We start from the raw sequence: 18,045 nt of genomic DNA, 5'->3' as shown, positions 1-18,045 counted from the left end.
AAGTCTTGAATCGCAGGTTGAAAATACCACTTTGTCTGCTAATTTAGTGCAATTTACAAGTGATAAAAACAGTATTTTCCAGTTTCCGACACCTACTCTAGCACAGCATTAGTCTGCTGAGCCACTCAAGGTCCACAAAAGCGTGGATTTCTAGTGAATTTTGGCACTTCCAGCGCCTGTGGTTCTTGGTAATATCCTATTCATCATATATTTTAATTAAGACATGTACCATATGACATGTCATTCCAGAAAACAAGCCTACGTAAATACAGGTTTGAAGGGAAATAGATCAACAGTGCACCTCTAAGGCTCTAACAGAAGATGACAACAAGCTCTTAAATGCATATAAACAGTTCTGAAGGTGATTTATTGCTACAAGAAGCTCGAAAATAAAAAAGGAACCATTTGCAACCTAATTATCATTCATCATTTCTCCTGTCAGGCAACTCTGGTGTCAAGCAGACACACGTAGCAACCTCAGCATAAGGAACTAGCCGCAAAAGTGTCTTCTCTTCTTCACCTCCCCGAGCTTCTTCTCAGTGAGTAACCTGATAGGTATCTGGCCTCAGGCAGAGCACGGAGCAAGCAATTCCAAACAGGTAGGTGACAAGACACTAACCTTTCCTCGGTCACCCTGCCATTTAACGGCTTAAATGAGAGACATACAAGATTTTAATCTGAACTACACGCCCCATGTGTTCTGAGGTATGCAAGAACCCAAAACACACCTCGGCCTCCAAACAATGAGGCGGCATGCAATTAGAGGGCTTCCATTAACCCCGTAAACCCTGTATGTATGAGAGACTTGTCTATTAAACATGCTAACCTAACTGGTTTTTGGAATAATTCAGAATAGTTTCTGCATTAGGATTAATAAAACAGTAACAAACCTAGGATTCAAGCGGTTAATGGCTGGACAGGAGCATGTTACTTTTATCTTATTAAATCTTCTCATATCTTAATATATTTTGTCATATTGACCTATGCTTCACACTTTTTGTTTCTGGCTCACATATTTAAAAAAAAAAAAAAAAAACACTTCTGCTGAGCATTTCCGTTTGATGATTTATGCTTGAGTCTGAATTTCTTTCTCTTTTTTTTTCTAGTTTTTTCCCCATCACTCCCACCCCCCAGGCAGGCCAGAGCCAAAGGGCCTGCTCCTCTAAGCCATGAATGGCAGGGCGTGGCGGCTGGACTGCTCTGTCACAGCCTTCTGTCGCCTCTCACCCACCGAACGCCGCCACTTTGATGAGGAGGGCGTGGACGCCACTAGATATCATCTCCTTCAACAGAGCCGCCTGATCTCGCCACCACAAATACGCAAGAGGCTGGAGCTGCAACCTGGAGCACCTGTAATAAGAGACAAATACAGAGACTCAGATTTAGTTTCAGATTATTGCCATTATAATCAGAAATCACAATTGTTGCCAATACAACTGTAGGAATGTGTAATGTGTACCAACAGTGCTAAATACACCCACATGCACACGTACACAAATATACATATGAACAAACATATTTCAACACCTGCTCAGAATATATCCTGTCTTTACTGTCCAGGAATTTGATTGTATTTAGTGAGAAGAGTGTTACTGAAAACCCCATCATATCTCCAACTCTACAATCTCAACCATCTCAAAACTGTTGGATGGAGCACCATCATTCCAGAGGCCACAGGCCCTTATCAGTGACCTCCTGAATTTATTATTTTATTGATTATTTAAAGGATTTTTCAGGCATAATAACAGGTTTTGTTTAGATATGAAATGAGATTTTCAGATTTTGTATTTGTTCAAAGACCACTCAATGTACCATTATTAAAAATATTAGCATTTACATGTATAATTGACCTAATAAAGTAAGCTAATTGTTTTTTTATTGTAAAAAAAGATAAATTTAAATTTTAAGGATCAATTAAATAATAATAATAATAATAATAATACAAACTATTTATTTATCCCATAGTTTGTTTCATTGCTCCGCAGCTCAATGCAGGGGGCTCTACACCAATCTACCCAATACATGGCATTCAGGATAATGCCAATAGGTTAATGTTTACCTCCTCCAGAGGGTCTTATTCTTTTGGCACTGCAATAATTCTATGCAGTGATTAGATGAGCTGTGTGTACGTGCATTTGCACATCTGAGTCAGCAGTTTGCACAATTTAAAGTATTTAAGAAGAATGCATTCATAAAGAGGGATATTCACAAACCTTTGAATGTATATTTTTTTTCATTAGTGTCACATAGTAAACTTTAATATTTTGTTTTACTCTATTTTGATGCAAACTGCTTCTTTTATCATCTGAGCATTTTATAATAAAGAGGACAGCAGAAATGACATCAAATATATGTTTATTTTATTTAAAAATATGTAAATGTTATTCATCTTATTAAGTTATAATTACATATAATAATCTCCTTTAAACGTTCTCAAATCAGCAAAAAATGAGAGAGAGAGATTAAAGTGTATAGAGACTAAAATCAGATGAGACAGAATGTCAGAGACAGAGAGACAGAGAGAGAGAGCGAGAAAGAAGAGGTACTCAGGTAGGCACCTGTCACAAGCTTAAACACTTCAAAGGCGATTAGCACTTTCTCTGTGTTTGGGCATTGTGCCACCACCATACTCATGTGGCACACGCAAGGACGCCCCTTCAATGGCAGCGGCTTAGGCCGAGGGCAGAGCTAGAGTTAAAAGTGCGATTAGCACTAGCTGGCCCCGCCCCCCTGGCGTCTCTGTCTGAGGGATGGAGACAGGCCAGGTAACCTGAGCTCACAGCCATAGAACAGCCTGTTTACCCTCAGGAACCAAGCCCAGAAACAATGAGTGACTGACAGCGGTATGAACTGACACAAAGAGACCTGAGCACTGCTGAGGGGAAGACTAGAGAAGAGTGAGAGAGAGAGAGAGAGAGAGAGAGAGAGAGAGAGAGAGAGAATCATGCTTCAACAAGACAGAAGCAGGCTGAGTTAAACATGCTGACAGGTCTTGCTCCCAGCATAAGAGAAAGTCTAATGTAAAGCTATGGGAAATATACAGTCAGGTCTATAGGTATTCAAACAATGACGCAATTTTTACAGTTTTGTCCCTAAACGCTAACTCAATATATCTAAAATTGAGAAAATATAACGTTACTGAAACGCAGACTTTTATCTTAAATTCAACCAAAATATTGTATTAATAAGTTTAAGAAATGGCAGCCATTTTTAAATAGTCCCTCTACTTTAAGCAACTAAAAAGCAATAAAAAAACTGACTTATACACAGTTTAATTATACAGTAGTGGTCTGCATTCCCACCAGACTGACAGATGTTGAGATAATGTGAGATAATTGACAAAATTGGGGTGAAAAGTGGGATAAAAAAAATGTTTTTTATGATTTCCTACCAGACAAGAAAACACTAAAAAGCATAAAGATTAGCACACAAGCAACTGAAGGTGCCTGGCGAAAAATTTGGTGATGTTTATGGGTTCCAGGCAATTTCTACTGTTAAAGATACTCCTCGTATTCATGCATGTTAGCTTAAGGTGTAAGCTTGTGAAAATGGAGGAAATATGTATATTAAAAAAAAAAACAATTTGCAAACAGTAACATCAATTTCTTGTTAAGCCACTTGGATTAAATCTGGAACTTTATTTATATTTTATTTACACTTTATTTACATTTGTGACTGCTTCATTTTAAATTTGTGAAAGTAGTGTGTTCAAAGGCAAAATTACAAAAAATGGGTGCCTGTCTACGTTCTTATGTGTCTGTTAAACATTTTACAGTGAGACAAGATACATATGCATGTTTGTTATAATCATCGAATAGTTTAACTCACTAAAAGTGTAGGTTTAAATGGTTTAGGTACAGGAGAGAAGAACTGTAGCTACAAAGAAACAACTTACACATTTTCCACTCGAACTCTCTGATAATCAGACAGAATGGCCCCAACTGATACAGCTTCAACACCCTCCTTCTCCTGAGCAACAGAGACATACACAACATGGCCGGGTTATTAAACAAATTCACACTGTAAATGCTGTAAAGGCATGTCAATATGCAGGGGAAAGCAATACACTGATACTGTATTATTATAACAATTTACTACTTCATGATAAGCTGTTTATTGTGGGTTTCATTAGTACTGCCACTACACTGGCCTATAGTGGTTAATAAACAGCAGACAAGTGGCAAAGCTTCTGTGTTATCAGTTTTCACCCTAAGGTTATATAGAATATTCTAAGCAATATTATGAAAATGGCTCCATATTGCTATACAATATCTGGAATCACTTTTCCATATATGGGCGCATTTAAATTTAAACTTTTACATTTTCTTTAATGTGAATTAATTAAATAGTAAATAGAAAACGTGTAACTTTTCAACAGGGATTAGATGGGCTGTGTTTGAGCATTTTTGTACATCTGTGACAGCAATGGATGCAACGTAAAGTAGCATAAATACTTGGACATTGGACAGTATGCGTGTATGTATGTTTGAATTGAATGTTTGACCCTGATTCTGTAATATTCATTCATTTTACATATTAGAATATTGAACAACAGTGAACATGATATTTAAAGGAGTAACAGATCTCTTTCATGCACAGCCATATTTACACACACACAGTTTTAAAAAGGTTTTTATGTCTTCCTCAGACAGGCAGAGGGGATGTTTACATATGGAAGGCTAGTGGGCTTTTCCTGACTCTCTGGACATCCCTTGCAGGGTGGGGAGTCTGGGACCGTGTCCTGTCTTCTCAGAGCCGTACCCTGACGTCTGCTCAGCCCACTGTATTTATATCAACAGAATCCAGTGAACCCAGCACTGACCCTCACAGCACAGGCTTTCTTTAGTGTTCCGCCAAACAAAAACATAAACACTCCTAACAATGATCATCTCACACACACAAGCAGTTCACCAGTCAGTTCTGATTCCAGCATCATTAACCCATTAAAATTAAAACACACAAATACATATGACATATGACACCCCCCCTTAATTTTGTGCCTCTTATACATGTGCCATTATAGAGGCAGCACATTTAAAATATTTCAGATTCATGATTACTGGTATATACTGTATGTATATTGTCACGCAAAAAACTCTTTTCTTTAAAATATTACCTTTACAGACAATAAAAGTAAATATAAAATATTTCATATTATAAAGTTATTTTGGCTAATTAATTCTGACAGGATAAACAGGATACACAGGAGGATTTGTCCCTTATAGTGCATCATATAGTGTATCATCATCTTCACACAAAAACATTCTTAACACATAACTTAAAATATTCAGTGGATGTAAAATATGTAAAATCATTTCTATTGATTCATTTATTACAAATTGTGACAATTTTGACATAAAAAACAACGGTCAAATCCAAAAAAAAAAAAAAATCCAAGAAGGAAGACATGAGGTTTTTGCAAAGACAGGAAGGCATGAAGACAAATATACATATTTAAATACAGATAGAACGTATCATTATTGTGGTAATCTGCATTATATGGATATCCAGCTGTAAATTTTGTTATGTAGAACATTCAAAGTCTCCTTTTGTTTGAGGTAGTGAAGTAAATCAGTAGTAAATTAAGTAGTTTTAATAAAATATTTGTTGTATTTTTTCACACATTCTAAAATCCTGTCTTTATTTTTAAATATGTTAAATGCACTGTGAAATGTTAAAATGTGTTTAACCCAGTTTTCCTGTTGAGTTTATTTAGTATAATGTATATGTGAATGAAATTGACCAATATTATGTGTTCATATTCTGTATGTTGATATACTGTATGTTCATATTACACACATACTGTTCTACTCAATATGACACGGCAGTGACAACAGAGATTTCAAAGGGTAAAATATATATAATTTTGTTAAGTACTATGATGTAATGCTTATGCCACTTTAAAAATATGCAGTATACTACTTTATGCCTTTTACTGAAATTTGCAGAAGAGAAGAGTGAGAAAAGAAGCCCAATCTCCATAACAAAGTTATGTATTTTGATTATTCTGCATATTACCATGTAAACGTATAAACTAAGTGATGTTTTTGTTGAGTTTGGGAAGTATTAAAGAAGTTTAAACTCAATTTCAAGCTATCCTGAATGCAGGGCTTTTTTGGATTGGGTCGTTTTGGGCCAATCACAGCATCTAAACAAATTACTGCACAATATTACACCAGTATCCACTTTAATACAGGTGTACATTCCACTTTTATTCTTGTAAGTGATTAATATTAACAAAATGATGAAGTGTTTTATTCCAGCAGTAACATAAATACACAGACACCCACACTCCACAGGGACAGTGATATTTGCATTGAGTGCTGAGGCAAGTTCATTTTCATCTGCAAAAAGAGGACAGTTTACAGGAACACAGGCACAGAGGTACACTCACACACCCACACACACTCTCACACACACACACACACACAAACACATCCACACCACCCCGCAGCTTCATTAGGACATTACATGTGCTGTAATTAGAATGGGAGGCCAGCCCTACACGCAGGGATGCACAAGTTGGCAGTAAATTACCTTGTAGCCATTATCAATTTCCCAGGCTACTGGTGCTTAAGATAACCCCGTCTCTCTCCCTGTGGTCCTTCCTGCAATTTTTCTCTGCCTGATAAACATGCTGATTAAAAAGAGCAGCATGTAAACCTTTGATACTTTTTTAAATGAAATCCATGCCCTGCCTGGGGCTGACGCTGCTTTCCGCACAAACGTGTCAGCTAATCAGATAAAGAATATATATGCATGGGTGTGTGTCTGTGTGTATCAGGGACACGGAGACACCGCAGCCCCAGGCATGGCTGCAACAGGGGAGAGAGTGAGACAGAGAGTGAGAGAGAGAGAGGGAGACCATCCACACAGACACGCACATAAATAAACACACACTGAAGAAAACAAAATATGATGATTTTTTTTAAAGATCAAAAAAACAATGTTTTCATTTAAACTTGGAAATAAAGAATTAAAAGTTACTTTTGACAAGTAAAATGAAGATGAAATATTACAAATTAATCACAGTTTCAAGATACAATTTTTAATCACATGTGTGACACTAACCATGTTATTGTAACATTATGTAACAATTTTTACCTTAAAACATTTAGGGCTGGATAATTAATCAAACATCTTCTTAATCTTGCTCATATTAGTCCAATACATATTTTCTGTTAATATTGTGACCCTTTTTTTTTTTTTACTGTGTTCATGGACTGTTCCCTTAAAGTACCCTTAACTACAATGGAGGAAACAACATGGAGAAGAACTGAAACACCAAACCTACTTAAGCAATCAAGCAGCTTATACCAAAGAAAGATGCAGTATTTATTCATCAAACTAATTGTTTATTCTTTATAATTATAATTCAAGATAAAATGTTCAATTAATCTGGATATTGATTTGTGGTCATATCAAAGGCATATCGACTTTTATAACTTTTGTTGACCTGCACAAGACTACTAGCAAGAATCAGAGTCATATTTGTTTAAAATCATGTAATAAAAATATATCCTTTCAGCTAAAAATGTAACGCATTAACAGCAGTGGATTTAAAGTGAATTACACACAGGCACTGTATGAAAAGCCAGGTAGCAAAAATGAAAAAATGACAAAGTCATATGTTCCACTAAAGCTTATGTTAAGACAACTCTCAGATGGAGCTGACCTTGGTGGGCACTAAAATGTGAGAACAGCTGACGAGTGGAAGGGAAAAAGTGCCAAAGTGGACTGGACCGGTTTTACTTGGCATGTAAACTATCCCTAACGGAAAATCTATTTTGTCTAGACAAAATTTGTGATGTTCATAAATTTGTTTTTCCATTACTGACCTTTATACCGAAAACAATTGTTAAGTAATGACTGTGAATAAAGCAGTTGGGAAATTGAGCCTAGATCTGGCAACCGAGAAACAGAGGTATGCTGCACTAAACATACTTAAAAAGTGTAAAGTTAAATTTCTCTCATTATTAATTATTAAGTCTCATTCAGAGAAAAACTCACTTTTCCCTCAAAGAATTCCCATTTTGAATTCTTACAGATTAGTGCAGAGTGTATCTAGAGGCCAGGAGTGTCTGACCTGAGCTGCAGTGAAGCATGCTATGACACATCCCTTATGCTAAACAAATACTCATTATGTTAGCACACTGCTGGGTTAGGCAGCACATTTTGAGCACAGCACATTCTCCAACGGCTCCACCACACAGCTAGACACTACAGCAACAACGTCTGAGTCACACTGATATTTCCAAAAGGCAAGGTAGCAATTATTAGTTCTAACGAAGCCTCAGGATGGATGCACAGGGAATATTTTTCCCAAAAACAGCCCAATAAACCCAACCAACAGAAACATGGTTCAATGCCCGCTTTCTGTGAAGTCTGATGATGATGAAGCCATACTGTATACTGGAACACAGACAACAAAGCTTTGGCCTGACCGAACAGTAGAGCGCTGTTTTCCCCCCCCCACTGAAACAACAGGGCAGGCGTGAGGGTTGCTGGAGGTTGGACTGTAAATGAGAGAACTTTATGACGAGCATCATCCAAAAACAATTCAACTGTGAGTTTTCTACAGGCTCTCAGGCGAACTTTCCAAACAATTCTGGAAACCTGATATCGGTCTATAATAATAGCACTTCTCCATCCACTACCAACAGACTGGAGCTGAGAGAACCGTTGAAACGTTCTCACACCCATTTCTTTCCACTCTGCCTTTGGATCCCTAGACCGTTTATAAACAAACCAGAGTACGACGGGGCTCGAGCAGGAGGTTATTTTTGGAGGACGCTTTGTTTTCGTCCCGTTCGAGTCATCGCCGGGAGACTGACAGGAATGAGGGAGGCTAGTCTCGCTCTCTTACCAGGCAAAATCAGCCTCTTAAATTTCACAAATTCTACACATATTTTCTCATCCTTTGTGGACGAGGGGGAGGAATAATCTCGCTCGAGCATAAATCTTCAGATATTGATATTGCAGAAGTGCTCCATGTATTCACGGCTCTGTAAAAACATAAACTTTGATTTCACGCTGCTTGAAATCTCTATCCACCTATTTTACAGCTTCATTTTTTACAGTTTAGCAAAGTAACACCAAGGGAAAAAAAATGCAGTAGGAATGACGTCAAACAGAACGAGCTATTAATTTCAAAAACTGCCCTCAACCACAGTCTCTCCACCACAGAAAAAAATTAGTTCTGGTCAATGAATCCTTTCTTTTGCATCTGTTTTCCACCATCTCTGCATTACCAAAGCACCCAACTACTACTGTATGATGGAGAGGCATGAAGCATTTCTCAAAAGCAAACCACCACGTCTCATTTCTCAATCTTTCTTCCTCTCTCCTCTCCCTCTCTCTCCCTCATTTTTCAAGCTTTGGGCAGGAGAAGCAGAAATGAAGCACCGCAGCTGCGAGCAGGCAGCAGAGCTCTGAGGCCCGCAGCCCTGTCAATGAAGCTACTTAGCCCCTAACACTCATTAACATGATTTGCTAATTGTCAAATTCATTAAACGAAAGCCCCCGATGTCTTTCATAAAAATGAATGCACTGGGCTGGATGATAAAGATGTTAAGTGATTAAAGCTTGCACGTGTTCCAGAAAGAGAAATAATTACCCAAAGCAATGAGGGGAAAGCGACAATTTACACATTGGCCTACTTGTTGGTAAAGATGAATATCACATAGGCGTTAACTTGGGAATTTTTAGACGCACACAGTCTTTTCGATACACACACCTTTATACACGCTCCTGGACTAAAACATTATACCCTGATTACCTACCGTATTTTTTATATAAAACTAATACTTTTACAAACAAAAATGTCCCTTCTTTCATAAAAAAAAAAAAAAAAATCATGAGCATGTTATCCCTGTATGAGGTGACAGTATATACATAACACCAAAAAAAAGAGAAGAAAACAAAGGTTTAATTCCAAATAAAACACAATTCCCTGTATAGTGTACAATTTTTTTTATTTATATTTTTGTCTTACTGTAGAACAGTACATTTATCCATATGTCAATATGAATGACAACCTTGCCTTTGCTATCTGCGTGTAGATATAGTATTTTTACAACACATGTAGTTCAATTGTGCATTGTGAAGTAAGTGTTCTCACACAGTTCGGTTTTCCCCTTCCACACAACAGGACAGGAAAATGGTTTAAAAAATCTCCACCTTCCCTCCCTTAATTTTTAAGAAAAAGCGCTTGCATGAGCATACTATAATGGATGGGGCGACAGTACTACAATGTGAAGAGATAATGTAAAAAACATAACAAAAACTAAAGAAAATACAGGTTTAATGTGTAACCCCAAATTTCACGCTACTCCATAAGTAATGTAATATGCAAATCACAATATTACACAATGTTACAGATTCTGAATCTAAATAATGAATTATTATATCCACAGCTCTGATTTGATGCACACTGTAGTGCAGATCATATCCGGTCTGAAGTCTGAAGGTTTGAGTTCAATGCAGCAAAGCATTACCCCTCTCCCAGAGCATGACTAGGCAGGAGGAAGGAGAAAATTAATTAAAGTGCTTTGAATGACAGTTTGCTCAAGGGCACGCAAGACCATCACACTCTGTGGCATGCCCTCTCGTTCTCTCTCTCTCTCGTTCTCTCACTCTCTCTCTCGTTCTCTCTCTCTCACACACACATACTATACACACAAATTTTGACCCCGCCCTCTCCCGGATCCATCAATGAATGAACGAATCAGACATGGTTTTAATGGGTCCCTCCATTATATCAGCTCCCCCTCAGCTTGTAATGGGATTGGTCCTGCAGAAAGGCCACTAGGCAGATGGAAGACCCTGTTGTGACAACACGTGTAGGGTCAAACCATTTGTGTTTAATAAAATTTCCAAACACCTTCAGGGCTAGTGACACACACACACACACACACACACACACACACACACATACACACATTTAGACACCTGTACTCTCAGAGATGGACAGCAGAGTGTTCTGACAGTGTGATCGTGACCATAGCCATTTTTCCCCATTGCCCTTTACTTAACTGAAATTGGTAACACCACAGCACTTGGCAACAGAAGCTGGGAATTCTGGGTCACTGTTCAAGGTCATGCACCAAGTATGATCCTTAACAAGATCCTTCAGATGAAAAGGTCTGACCTTTTTCTGGTTCACTCGCAGCAGCCAGCATTTCAACCGCTGAATCACAGTTGAGGTCAAAGCAATGAAGTTTCCAGAGAGTCCTATAAATAACTAAAATAACAGATTCAGCCATAACATTAAAACCACCTGTGCTGCAAAAAGGCTCTGGTTTATCAAAGCATGGACTGAACAAGAATTAGCCAGCAAAGCATTTTCAGACATTTGTGCTACAGTAACTTTCCTGAGGAATCAGACCAGACTGACCCCCCTGCACAGCCTTTAACCCCCCTGCACATCAACGTGCCCTGGTCCACCAGTAGTCTTTAATTGGGGCACTTTTTGTAGGTACAAACCATTGCATACTGTAACACTGGCATGCTCAAATGCATGCTACAGGAAATAGTACATGTACCATTGGATTTTGACATGTGGGATGTGGGAGGTTGCCTGTTTGTGTGATACTGCCAATCACTATCATTACAACCCACTTGACAGGTGTGACTGTAATATATGGAAGCCCATTTCCGCCACCTGAAGAAAAAAAAACTTCCTCAACTAAGTCATAATTATAAGATAGAAAAGTCATAATAATGGGATAGTAAGTCATAATTATGAGATAGTAAGTCATAATTATGAGATAGTAAGTCATAAGTATGAGATAAAAAAGTCATAATTATGAGATAGTAAGTCATGTTTATGAGATAAAAAGTCATCTCATAATTATGACTTTCTATCTCATAATTATGACTTTCTATCTCATAATTATGACTTTCTATCTCATAATTATGACTTTCTGTCTCATAATTATGACTTAGTATCTCATACTTATGACTTTTTATCTCATAATTATGACTTTTCTATCTCATAATTATGACTTAGTTGAGGACGTTTTTTTTTCTTCAGGTGGCAGAAATGGGCTTCCATAGTAATAAGATAATCACAGATATTCAATTTATGTCTGTTTTTTCTAAATATTATTGTTTTATTATTTCTGTAATTAATGACCTTTCCTTTGGCCTCACTTCTGCAATCTTTATATTTTTGTATTTCTATTATGTGTCTATAAAGTGTATAGTTTGACTTATAATATGTAATATATAATATGGCTTAGCTTTTAATTTAAATTATACTATTTTTCCCCACTTATACTTTTATTACAAGCTGCTTTGATACTGAATATAAAAAATATGCCACTTCTCTTTCAAACACGTTGTATTTTATGGGATGCACAGAGCAAATGCATCATTTCTGTGTGCAAATCACTGTGGCAGGCATGGTAAAGTGAAGATGGGAATAGCCTATTGTAATACAATTTATCACAGTAATAATACAATATCCAAAGCATAGTATTACAATGCTTAATAGACTAATTGAAACGCAGCTTCATAAACAGAATTTTTATTCTTTGTCAGTTTTTATCAACATAACATTCTTTATAAACATAACATTCTGAATATTTGAATGAATTGTACATGAAATTTAGATAATATCTGTTATTTAACTTTTTGGTTTGTTTTTCAGGTAATTATTTATATATATATATATATATATATATAGTCCCAGAAATAACTATGATTTTAATATTTTAAGCAAAAATACATTAATGTAATAATGCATTTAAACAAAATTTTTAAACAGCAAATAATTTTTATTTATTAGGAATATTCAAAGTCAAAGTCAAAGTGTTTTTTATTGTCATTTCAGCTATATACAGAGTACACAGTGAAACGAAACAACGTTCCTCCAGGGACCATGGTGCATATAAACACAGTGTAGACAGAACAATAGTGCAACGGTACAAAAGTGCAGACAAACAATACAACACAATACAGACAAAGAATAATAAATAAATATCAAGATAGTGTGCAAATTATGCAGTGTGCAAAAAAGACCAGTGAGGTAGTAATTACCTCTATTACACAGTGTGCAATAGAGTCCAGTGAGGTAGTAGGGTTTTTAGTGCTTTCCATTTTCTGGGGTAAGTGGGGTAAGAGTGTGTGTGCATGTACAGAAAAACCATCAGTTCAGTCTCTGCAGTTGAGGAGTCTGATGGCTTGGGGGTAGAAGCTGTTGCAGAATCTGGTCGTGCTGGACCGGATGCTGCGGTACCTTCTTCCCGAAGGCAGGAGGGAGAACAGTTCGTGTGAAGGATGGGTGGGGTCATTCACAATGCTGGTTGCTTTGCGGATGCTGCGGGTGGTGTAAATGTCTGTGATGGAGGGGAGAGAGACGCCGATGATCCTCTCAGCTGTCCTCACAATACGCTGGAGGGTCTTGCGGTCAGAGACGGTGCAGGTCCCAAACCAGGCAGTGATGCAGCTGCTCAGGATGCTCTCAATGGTCCCTCTATAGAAGAGTGTGAGGATGGGTGGAGGGAGATGGGCCTTTCTCAGTTTCCGGAGGAAGTAGAGACGCTGCTGGGCTTTCTTGGCTGTAGAGCTGGTGTTCAGGGTCCAGGTGAGGTTATCTGCTAAGTGGACACCAAGGAACTTGGTGCTCTTAACAATCTCCACAGAGGACCCGTCAATGTTGAGTGGAGAGTGGGTGTGTTGTGCTCTCCTGAAGTCAACAACCATTTCCTTTGTCTTGTCCACATTCAGGTGAAGGTTGTTGACTGTACACCAGTCTGTCAGCCGCTGCACCTCCTCTCTGTATGCTGACTTGTCGCCTTTGGTGATGAGACCCAGCACGGTTGTATCATCGGCGAACTTGATAAAGCTGTTAGAACTGTGTTTTGCAGCACATTATTCTGATATCAAACTTTGATATCAGAATAAAACAACCGGTTTCTTTACATATATGAGGTGTTCACCAAGGAATACTGAGCAACAGTCGTCAAAAATGATTGAGGTTATTTCCACACATTGTGCAATAAGTTGATATTGTAACCATTGAGACAGGTCTACTGTTAATACTTTCCCAATACTGCATGTGTAATCACGTGACTCCACTCCATCCAGTCTGAGATCTGAAAACTACATAGAAAGGAACTCAAACCCCCAACTAAGCAGCTCAAGCAGCTTGTGCCAATCATTCATTAAAATAATTGCTCATTAATATTAATCATAAACATGGGAAAATCTTCAATTAATCATTAATCATTCATTTGAATTCATAACGTCCAGTACTACGTGATACTTTGTGAAATTTTATCTGGCGTAACTCCACATGGCCATTTTGCTACCTTTACTTTTAAGAGAGCAATCAATAATATAGCTTCTAATAATAAAACATCTAAGGCATCCCTCTTTTTGCAGAAATAAACAAGTTTGTGTGTTCAATGAGGCACACAGTAAAGTGCAGACTGCAGCACTAACGTCATTGCACTACCATTACAATACACAACCCACAAGAGGTCCTTGTGTTATGGCACTGCGATAAATACCAGTAGCTGAGCTTACACTGACCATTGTCTTCTAGTTGTAACAGTTTACTCTATGGTGACACAAGCCACAAAACAAAGATGACCCTTCCAAGAACTTCACTTGCGCTGAGGCCTATCGGAAGAAAGAGGGAAACTTTCAACACCTTACGTAGTACAATCATTTTTTTTCTGTTTTTATTCCAGAATGAAGGCATGTGGGCTGAGTGCTATGAAGTCCTCTAGCCTGCAGTGCACACATGAGGCTAGCTGTGATTCATTTACACTGACAGAGCTGTTTTCACAGATAGGCTCATACATAAATATGCCATGCCGCACAGCTGGGAAATGTAGAAATTCATCAAGGTTAAAAAGTGGGGAGATTAACGTTTCACAAGTTTCCTCTTAAATATATATGGTTACGTAAACACGGGGCCAGACGTGAGTCGAGCCGAACCTGCGGCGGGCCAAAGCAAGCACAAGGCACGGGTTTCAGTGCACTCTAACAGCTGAAAAGTAGAAGGAGAAAAGCTTTTCCATATCAACATGTATGGAAAAGTGCACGCTGGAACTGGAGGTGGTGCAGGGAATTGGGTTATACAGAACCAATCCATTCTCACAGATTTGACACTTCGCTTGTAGGGTCATTCCCCAGTTCCCAGTCTCGCAGGACGAGGTTAAACCTCTGACTTTCTGTCTAGGGACGCACTGAATATTTGGCAACCTAAATTATTTGTCTGACAATGGCAAAAAAAAGCACACAATAAGTGAAAAAGACTTTTTGAAAGTCATACTGCAGTGTTTTCACTAATGTTAAGATTTTTTTTTCAGCAGTGGCAGCAGGTTTACACTCCACCCTTCCTCCTCCAGTCCTCACGTTGCTGTGTTTTTCTGTGTGAGAGTACTTGCAAATGGCAGGTTGCACGCTATTCTCAAACAAATGAAATGAAACATGGCATTCAGCATCACTTTACCAAATATTTATATCCATTTCTTACCATTTCACACCTTACTATATTCACAAAATAGCTGTTTACTAGATGAAAGATACAAGCTGTAGAGGGCTAGCATAGTAATGTCTGCTAAACCATTTAGTTGTTTAACAAAATACCGCCTTCCTTTCTCTGTGTACATTTTAGCCACATGCGACTTAAATACCAAATCTAAGGTATGATATGAATTGCATTGATGTGGTAAATTCATGATTAGAATTGCACTGCTGAAGTTCATTCATAAATAAAATTGCCCTACTAAAGTAAATGTATTGTGCTTTGTTGACATGTATGCTGGGATGGAAAAAAAAATCAGTGTGAATCACGGAGGCTTCAAGAGACAAGAGGTGTCCTGACATGACTTAAGCTACAAAGAAGACAAAAAAAAGAAATTGGCACATGGACCTCTAACTTTTCTGAGCCTGCCTGACGCGTTTATGCTACCTCTGGTAGGAAAGTGTAGGAAAACCAATCCATGTCCCATATGTGTCTCAAGGCTAACCACAACAATGCCACTTACTTTCTTGTGTGAGAAAATGCTTATGCTTTTCTGCTTAAGACTCATCAAAGTGGAACCTATTATAACAAAAAAAATCTAACGAGACAGAAAAGACCCACACAAAGCAAAGAAGAAGATCCATCTTTAGAATCACTGTCAACAACTCCGGAGGCTTCTCCTCTCAGGCAGACAGGATTTTAAAAAGGCTGGGCTGTAAGTTTGACACACTGTCCAGACTCCAGACTCTGTTTTTCTAAGGCTGCTTATGGCTTCAGCGGCAGGAGGTGCAGGAGGGTCTGCCGCAAATATTCCTCCTCGGGAATGTTCTCCAAAACAAAACATTAAAAGCCATCAAGAGTCTTTCTGTCTCTGGATATTTTTTTTTTTTGGCGGTGGAAACTGATTGAGAGCTATCCTTCAGCCCTGGCTTCGTCTGCATGAGAAGGAAAGAAGAAGGAATATAGAGATTAGAGAGGAAAGAGAGGAAAGAGAGGAAAGGGGAAGGGCAGACAACATCGAGCCATTCTGACGACAGGCGCTCATAAAAGAACTGAATGGCTCCTGCTCAGAGGGGAGCACAGTTCACGGTTCTCCAGCACTGAAAGAAGCACAGCCGCTTTATTTCGGCCTTAGTAAAACTGTGCTGTTGTTGGATAAGCTCCAGTTCAAAGCAGGCCCGTGTTTTATTGGCAGGCCCGCGTTCCCTCGGACCGCCGTTACTCTGAGGAGCATGATTGCGGCGAGCCTTTGAGCCTTGTTTGTCCGTGCAAAATAATTACATATAGACATAGAACTCTACATGCTTTCCTGATGCCAGTGCCAGTGAGGTCTCCAAGCGCAACTTCCATTAACTTACACTGCGAGTCAATGGCCTCTTTTCCACAGCAGGACCAAAAGGTTACTAAGGCTGTGTCTTACAGTTGCAAGCGGACTTGATATATCAGGTACAGTTTCTTTTTCCATTTACTGTGTTGCTAAAGTATTTGACGAATGTGTCTGGTCTCAGGTTACTGCCCTCATTTCACAAAGTTAGCAAGCTAGCAGGATTATGAAACAGTGCATGCTAACTAAATGTGAAATGGAGAACTGAGCTTTTATGGCAGCTATAGGCCTCGTCCAATATTGCTACTAATTCCACAGAATGAATACGCTGAATACCACATTGCTTCTTGCCTTGTCCAGAATTGCTACTGTAGTGTTAGCATGATGGCTTCCAGCCTCATCCTAAATCATTACTGGCATCATCCAACATCCAATGTCATTACTGGTCTCGTCCAACATCACTAACACTACATAAGCATGATTGCTACCAGCTAGCCAATCAACGGATCCCACCCTCCTACAGAACTCTGTCCATGTGAAAAAGCCACCAGAGCAGTTACCATCCATGCTTAGAACCTCCAGTGGAAAAACAGCAAAAAATCAGATAGCTTATAGATAGATTTTTTTTTTAACATCTTAGGTTCCTTATCCTGACTTACACATTTTTCCTCACATTGATCACTGAATATTTTACACACGCAGAGTATCAGACTGAGTTCAGCTCAACAGTGGGTCAAAGCTGTATCAGACTGCATCAGGACCTGCAGTGGGTCAATTACATTCACAAGAATCTGCAAAGAGAATTAGTATCTGAACTTGGGGATCTGAAGCAAATAACTCCTCCCAGCTATGTCTACAGCTCATCTTAATGGCCAAACTCTATGAATGACGAAAAAAAAAAAAGGCAACGAAACAGAAAAAAAAAAAAGAAAAAAGCAGACTCGATTGCGATTACGACAACGTTGAGTCAGCGTTAGCTGCTCATGCCCTTGGCAAGCAAAGATAAGGCCTATCTTTCTCCATCATCGCTAAACAAGATTGAGCAAAGTACATTAGGCAGAAAAATACAAACAAATTACAAAGGCTTTAGGCACAGCTCTTTATCTGCTGTTTGGGGGGAGTTTCAGCATGGGTGGGGAAATGGCTAGAGCTCTGTGTGTCTAATAGGTCCCGTCCCACCACTTCCACACAACACCACACCACAGCCACGAAACAATGTGAGCGGACTTTATCTGAGCTG

At 38.6% G+C, this 18,045-nt stretch overlaps 1 protein-coding gene across 3 annotated transcripts in view; it reads right to left on the bottom strand.

The window, feature by feature from the left end:
* The window catches only part of dph6 (diphthamine biosynthesis 6), a 275,116-nt gene that overhangs the window by 60,009 nt on the left and 197,062 nt on the right, over positions 1–18,045 (bottom strand). For all 3 annotated transcript variants that reach the window (XM_022673073.2, XM_007257396.4, XM_007257395.4), the window contains 2 exons: positions 3,896–3,969; positions 1,232–1,350 (listed from right to left, as the gene is read on the bottom strand). In XM_022673073.2, the coding sequence (XP_022528794.2) occupies positions 1,232–1,350; positions 3,896–3,969 (193 nt within the window). The remainder of the gene's footprint in view (positions 1–1,231; positions 1,351–3,895; positions 3,970–18,045) is intronic.

This window comes from Astyanax mexicanus, chromosome 14 (genome assembly GCF_023375975.1).
Source record: "Astyanax mexicanus isolate ESR-SI-001 chromosome 14, AstMex3_surface, whole genome shotgun sequence".
NCBI classification, from domain to species: domain Eukaryota; kingdom Metazoa; phylum Chordata; class Actinopteri; order Characiformes; family Acestrorhamphidae; genus Astyanax; species Astyanax mexicanus.
This window is presented reverse-complemented; position numbering and strand designations above follow the sequence as displayed.